The sequence below is a fragment of the Gracilinanus agilis genome, chromosome 1, assembly GCF_016433145.1.
Source record: "Gracilinanus agilis isolate LMUSP501 chromosome 1, AgileGrace, whole genome shotgun sequence".
Classification (NCBI taxonomy): Eukaryota; Metazoa; Chordata; class Mammalia; order Didelphimorphia; family Didelphidae; genus Gracilinanus; species Gracilinanus agilis.
Window position 1 is genome coordinate 763,457,372 of NC_058130.1, and position 7,654 is coordinate 763,465,025.

General features: G+C 44.2%; 1 protein-coding gene across 1 annotated transcript in view; it reads left to right on the forward strand.

Annotated features, from left to right (window-relative positions):
• The first annotated feature begins 849 nt into the window (after window positions 1-849).
• RNFT2 (ring finger protein, transmembrane 2) overlaps window positions 850-7,654 on the forward strand; it is a 58,973-nt gene continuing 52,168 nt past the window's right edge. The window contains exon 1 of the mRNA XM_044685442.1: window positions 850-923. Coding sequence (XP_044541377.1) covers window positions 850-923 — 74 coding nt within the window. The remainder of the gene's footprint in view (window positions 924-7,654) is intronic.

Sequence of the window (7,654 nt, forward strand, 5' to 3'; positions counted from 1 at the left end):
GAATCATTCACTTTTTACTCTTTTCAAAAAATATTTATCAAGTACCCAAACCCAGATCATGGAGCTAATCACTGGTGAAAGAAAGATGCAGAGCTTCTATCAGACCGTGGGCCCTGCCTTAAAGAAATACGCATTTTGTAAACTCCCAGAAATTGAAAAAATCTTTGATCTGCCCCAGCCCTGACCCACACTGCCGTCATGACAGAGCCTCCAAAGGCCAGCAGTCCTGGCTGCTCTCTCCTGCCAACTCCTCTCTTGGATCCATTTGATCCTGGTTCCACAACAAGAAATGGCGGGGTCAAGGCAATCAGGAAAACAGGCGGCCAAAATTGGCCGGCCCTTGTGAGCAGTGCCGCACGGTCCCTTAAGGATGGGGAGGTTGCCAAGTTTGGGCCTGAGTTGCCTTGGTGCTGTTACTATGACGACCTCACTGTGGTTGCCATGTGCATAGTGCAAGACTGAATGAATCACAGCTGTTGGGAGGATACAGAGCATCTCAGGACAGGATTCGGGAATGTCAGGAGGGAATGCCTGAGGGGAGGGGCAGGGGATTAGAACAGGGAATGGCAGGGCTGGAAGGGGGCTTAGAATTGGGAACATGAGAGCTGGGAGGGGGCTTAGAACTGAGAATGAGTTGGGAGGGGGTTTAGGACAGGGAATGTCAGAGCTAGGAGGATGCTTAGAACTGGGAATGTGAGAGCTGGAAGAGGGCTTACAACTGAGAATGTCAGAGTTCAGGGTAGCTCTTAGAACTGAGCTGTAAATTATGCTCTAATCCTGTGCCTTCCTTTTACAGTTTGGGCCATGGAGGCCCAAAGGGGGGACCTTGCAGCACAGGGGCCTGATGGGATGTTTTGGTTTCAGGTGTTAAGAAAGATGCAGAGACGGCACAGTAGCAACACGGACAGCGCCCCCCCTGAAAGGTAAAGCCTCTGCCACCAGTGTGGTCCTTCCTGGCACTGGTCCCCTGCTGAGGGTCAATGGAGTCATCCATGCACAATCTGGTGGATTCCCAGAGTCAGGGCAGGCATCCTCCTCCCAGGTGATGGGCTGGGCAGGGTTTTCTGCAGCCCTTGTGACTCTTTATCTTTACAACAGTTCTTTAGGGTTGGGGAGGAGGATGTAGGTTAAAAGTAAATTGATTTGGGGGGCAGCTGGGTAGCTCAGTGGATTGAGAGTTAGGCCTAGAGACGGGAGGTCCTAGGTTCAAATCTGGCCTCAGACACTTCCCAGCTTTGTGATCCTGGGCAAGTCACTTGACCCCCATTGCCCACCCTTACCACTCTTCCACCTAGGAGCCAATACACAGAAGTTAAGGGTTAAAAAAAATGAAAAAAAAAGTGAATTGATTTGGAAGATGAGCCTGAGAGGTGAGGAAAATTGCCCCAAATCACACTGGGGAAGGGAAAGAAAAGACAACAAGCATTCATATAGTGCCTGCTGTGTGCTGGGTGTTTTAAAGTATCATCTCATTGATCCTCACAACAACCCCCCATTTTATAGATGAGGAAACTGAGTCAATCAGGTTAAATGACTTGTCCAGGGTCACACAGCTAGGAAGTATCTGACACTGGATTTGAACTCAGGTCTAGATCTAGTACTTCATTGTAACATAGGAGACATATATATTAAAGCTTATAGAATCAAAGCTTAGAATGCTAGATTTGGAAGGGTTCTTGGCTAAGCTGCTAGGTGGCACAATGGATGGAATACTAGATTTAGGTTCAGAAAGACTCATGAGTTCAGATCCTGCCTCAGATACCGGTTAGGTGTGTGACCCTGGGCAAGTCATTGCCTGCTTCAGTTTCATTTGTAAAGTGTGGCTGATAGTGGCTCCCACTTTTCAAGATTATTGTGAGGATTCAGTAAAAATATATGGCAAGTGGGGGCAGCTGGGTAGCTCAGTGGATTGAGAACCAGGCCTAGAGACGGGAGGTCCTAGGTTCAAATCTGGCCTCAGACACTTCCCAGCTGTGTGACCCTGGGCAAGTCACTTGACCCCCATTGCCTACCCTTACCACTGTTCTGCCTTGGAGCCAAGACACAGTATTGACTCCAAGATGGAAGGTGAGGGTTTTAAAAAATATATATATGGCAAGTGTTGAGCAATCCTTAAAAGCACTAGAAAAATATTAGCTTTTACTATTATCTAGTCCAAATCTTTTGTTTGACAGATGGGAAAACTGAGGTCCAAAAAAGTGAAGTCACTTGCCCAAGTTTATATAGGTAATGAGTGTTAGAGTCAAGACTGGATTCCAGGTCTTTTCATTATACTATAATATTAATACTACTAATAATAACAGCAGCTAATAATCACTGTTAGGTTTGCAAAGTACTTTACATACAATTCATGAACTCATCTAATCCCTTTAATAGGATAATAAGCAGGTGCTATTTTTATCCCCTTTTTATAAATGAGGAAACAGGCAAGTGACTTGCACAGTGTCACTCAGCTAGGAAGTGTCTGAGATGAGATTGTATCCGGAACCAGCCGGATTCAACTATGGGGTGTTCGGGAAACAGCCACCTGAGAGACCATAGGGGGAGGGAGGGGAACCATGCACGCAAGAAGACAAGGAAGTCTAATGGAACATGGCCCGTTTATTGCTGGTATAGAACAAGAATATATATGTTCAGGGTGAGGGGGTTGGCGGTCGGGATGAAGAGAGAAAAGGACAAGTAGTTACGAGGCAGGAACATAGAAAAAGAACACGCAGTTATGTGGAAAGTCTGGAGGAGGTTTTGCAACTATGCCCCCGCCCAAGCGGGGCTCATAATCCATATCGTTCTCGAAGAGTTACTATTTTTATTTTATAGTCTTGGCTCCTAACAAGATTGGAACTCAGTGCTTCTGACTTCAGACTCAGTGCTGCAACCACTGTGCCACCTAGCTGCAACATGGCATAGTAGATGGTGGGGAGGTGGTCCATGCTTTCAAATATTACAAATGTACATTTAGAATCTAGAATCTCAGCATCAGAAGGAACCTCAGAAGATGAACCCAATGCATTGGGCTTTTTTTGGTTTGTTTTTTTAAACCCTTAACTTCTGTCTTAGAATTCAAGGCAGAAGAATGGTAAAGGCTAGGGAATTGGAGCTAAGTGACTGGTCCAGGGTCACACGGCTAGGAAGGGTCTGAGGCCAGATTTGAACCCAGGACCTCTCATCTCTAAGCCTGGCTCTCAATCCATTAAGCCATCTAACTGCCCTTGTCCAATCCATTGTTAACAAGAGTCTTATTTACAACATTCTGGGCAAATGCTATTTATTATGCAGCCTCTGCTGGAAGGCTTTCTTTAGCAAGGGTCATAAAATCTCATTACCTCTAGAGACAACCCATTCCCCTTCTGGGTATTTCATGTCAGGAATGCTTGAGATTGTCCTTTTTGGTATGGTAGCTCCTATCTCTCTCTTTTTTTAAAACCCTCACCTTCCATCTTGGAGTCAATACTGTGTATTGACTCCAAGGCAGAAGAGTGGTAAGGGTAACCAATGGGGGTCAAGTGACTTGCCCAGGGTCACACAGCTAGGAAGTGGCTGAGGCCAGATTTGAACCTAGGACCTCCCGCCTCTAGGCCTGGCTCTCAATCCACTGAGCTACCCAGCTGCCCCTAGCTCCTGTCTCTTAATGTGAAATGCCCTTTATATCCTGTGCCCTTGAACCCCAGGTAGTCATTTCATTTAGTTATATACTGAGGACTTACCATTAGAAGATTTCAGAATCTCCAAGAGAGAAAATATGTTAGAGACTATCTAATCCAGCCCACATAGGATAAAGAATCTCCTCTACGATGTGACTGCCTTTGCTGGAAGACCTCCAGCAAGTGGTCAGTCAGTCAATCGTTAAGTAGTAAGTATTAAGAGCCTCTTATGTGCCGGGCATTGTGCTAAGTGCTTTGGAATTCCTCCCAAGGAGTTCATTTTGCTTTGGTAGGGGCTGGTGTTGCCAGGTGAATTTTCTTCATGCCCAGCTTCAAGTTTGCCCCTTTCTTGCTTTTACCATTACTTCTGATTACATTCTCAGAGGTCAAACAGAATAGACGTAATCCTTGCAGTTTTTATATCCATACCTCCTAACAAGCCTTTTCTGCTTCAGGCTAAATTTTCCCCTCCTTTCCAACTGAACCTGCCCTCCGTGTGTGCACCCTTGATCCTATCGCTTCCCATAGTTCAGCAGCAAATTATTCAGGTAGTGAATGTTAGTGTCAAGACAGGACTTTTCATTACACTATAATATTAATAATAGTAACGACATCAGCTAATAATAGCTAACATTGGGTTTGCAGAGCACTTTACAAACATTAATTCATCTGATCACCATAATGAGGATAATTAGGCAGGTGCTCTTTTTATCCCCATTTTACAGATGAGGCGACCGAGGCAAACAAAAGCGAAAGAACTCCCTCTGCATCTCACATTTGTTTCCCTGTCTTTTGGCTTCTTCCTCATTGCTCCCAAATATATCCACATCTTCCCATCTTTAAAAAATTAATGCTTGGGGGCAGCTGGGTAGCTCAGTGGAGTGAGAGTCAGGCCTAGAGACAGGAGGTCCTAGGTTCAAATCTGGCCTCAGACACTTCCCAGCTGTGTGACCCTGGGCAAGTCACTTGACCCCCATTGCCCACCCTTACCAATCTTCCACCTATGAGACAATACACCGAAGTACAAGGGTTTAAAAAAAAAATGACTAAAAAAAAAATTAATGCTTGATCTTATCATCCCCACCCATATCTCTCATCCCCTGCTCAGCAAAAAAAAATCCCTGAGAAAGTCAATCTGTACTCCTTGCCTCTACTTCCTCTCCTTTCACTCTTATCAACAAGTCTCTAACTCGTCACTCACTTGACGTTGTCCTCTCTACAGCCTCCAGTGTTTTCAGTTACTAAATCGAATGGCGTTTTCTGAATCTTCATCTTTCTTGGCTTCTGTAGCATTTGACACCAGAGATCCCTTCCTGTGTATACCCTTTCCATACGTTTCCATGACACAACTTTCTCCTGCTTTTCTGATCGCTCTTTTCTAGATCTCTTTTGCTGGTTCTTCATCTACTCCATGCCCACTAACTACTCTGTCCTCTAATCAGCCGATGAAGTCTCATCTCCTTAGAGCACAGGTCTAGTCCTATCATTGCCTCACCTTTTCTTTTTTAAACCCCTTAACCTCTGTCTTAGAATTGATACTAAAGATCTTTTCTTTTAACTAATGTTCACAGAATACCTTTAGGTGTCCACCTTATGGTCTAGATGGCAGAATGATAAAATATCCCAGAGGCTCTATGTTCTTCTCTTTTCTCTCTATCTTATCTCACTTGACAATCTTATCACTTCTCATGAGGTCAGTGATCCTCTCTAGGAGAATGCCTCGCCCCAGATGTCTCTTTGAAATCTCTCATAGTACCATAGTACCAACTGCGTTTTGGAGATCTCTAAGAGATCTGTCTCATAGAGATTGCACGTTCAACGTGTCCAGAGTAGATAGAGCTCATTATTTTTTCCTCCCCGAATCTTCTTCTCTTCCAGACTTCCTTATTTCTGTTGAAGGCTCCACCGTCTTCCGAGTGACCCAAGCTCGAAATTCGTGTTACATCTGTGACTCTTCCCTAGAACTGACCTGCTATATCCAATCTTTCTCCTCAAATCTTGTCATTCATACAGATCTCCTCTATGTCTTCTGTCCACTCTCATGACCTCTCACTTAGACCGTTGTGCCAATCTTCTGGCTGGGCTTCCTTCTGCAAAATCTCTCCACTCTACTCTGTCCTCTAATCAGCCGATGAAGTCTCATCTCCTTAGAGCACAGGTCTAGTCCTATCATTGCCTCACCTTTTCTTTTTTAAACCCCTTAACCTCTGTCTTAGAATTGATACTAAAGATCTTTCCTTTTAACTAATGTTCACAGAATACCTTTGGGTGTCTACCTTATGGTCTAGATGGCAGAATAATAAAATATTTTCATAACTTTTTTTAATATTGAAAAAATAGAATTGATACTAAATATGGAGTTGGGAAGATGTGAATTCAAATCCAGCCTCAGACACTTCCTAGCTAGGTGTCCCTAGGCAAATCACATAATCTCTGTATGTTCCCACAGCTACAAAATGGAGATAATAACAGTGTCTACCTTTCAGGGTCATTGGGAGGATCAAATGGGATAATCTTTGTAAAAAGTACTTAGCGCAGTGCCTGGTACATAGTAGGGACTATAGAAATGCATTCTCTCCCTCCATTGTGGGCTGATTGATATAACCTGAACTCCAGACCCTTCACAATTCTGGTCACTTTCCACTGGACACTTTCCAGTAGACCAATGTCTTTCTTTCTTTTAAAAATTAAAACCCTTACCCTTCCATCTTAGCATCATTACTAAGTATTGATTCCAAGGCAGAAGAGTAGTAAGGGCTAGGCAATGGGGATTAAGTGACTTGCCCAGGGTCACACAGCTGGGAAGTGTCTGAGGCTAGATTTGAACCCATGACTTCCTGTCTCCAGGCCTAGCTCTATCCACTGAGCAACCTAGCTGACTCAATCCTTTATGACATTTATTAAACCCCAACTATGTGCCAGTCACTGTGCTAAGTGCTTTTACAAATAATTCTCTCATTTATCCTCTCAATAACTCAGGGAGGTAAGTGCTGTTATTATTTACTTTTTAACATTTAGAGAAACTATGGCAGACAGGTTAAGTGACTTTCCTGGAGTCCCAAAGTGTCGGAGGCAGAATTTAAACTCAGTTTTTGCTGATTGCTCTATCTGCTACTGCTGCCTTCCTAGCTCCAGGTTTTCCTTTGGTATCTATATGTTCCCTGGTTTGCCTTTGAGCATAATATACTCGATAGAGCAGTGGACTTGGAGTCAGAAAGACCTTGATGCCCACCTCAAATACTTTCTAGCCATGTAACCTTGAGCAAATTGCTACTTCCCTCTTAGCCTCAGTTTCCTGAGGTGTCTCCCGAGGTGCTTTCCAGCTCTAGAACTGTGACCTTTGGACTCTTAACTTTTCTGTGCCTTGGTTTTCTCATCTATAAAATGAGAGAGTTGAACCTGATGGTGTCTAAGGACCCTTTTATTGTTGTTCAGTCCTGTTCAAGTCTTCATTTCCCCTTTAGTTTTGGTCTTAGAGAAGATACTGGAGTGGTTTGCCATTTTCATCTCCAGCTCATTTTACAGATGAGAAAACTGAGGCAGAGAGGGTTTAAGTGACTTGTCCAGGGTCACACAACTAATAAGTGTCTGATGCCAAATTTGAACTCTGGAAAATGAGTCTTCCTAATTCCAAGCCCAACGCTTTCTCCTCTGTGCCACATATCTACCAAGGTCTAACTATGAGCCTACGAGTTTCCTTGGCCAACAAAGCAAAAATGGAATCCGATTTACACAGATCCAAGTTCTCTCTGTAGTCAGTTATCATCATCTGCACTTACCTGAGCAGTATTTCGTGGCTTTGCTTTGATGCCCCATTTTTCCCCCAAGATGCAGAAGACAGTCAGTGGTGGCCACGAGGCCTGGTTAGGCCAGTCTCCTCTGTACTAGCTGCTGCTCTGTCTGTTGGCCAGCATATCAGTGGTTAAACTAGGAGCTTCCTCAAAGGATCTCTCTCTCTCTCTCTCTCTCTCTCTCTCTTTCTCTCTCTCTCTCTCTCTCTCTCTCTCTCTCTC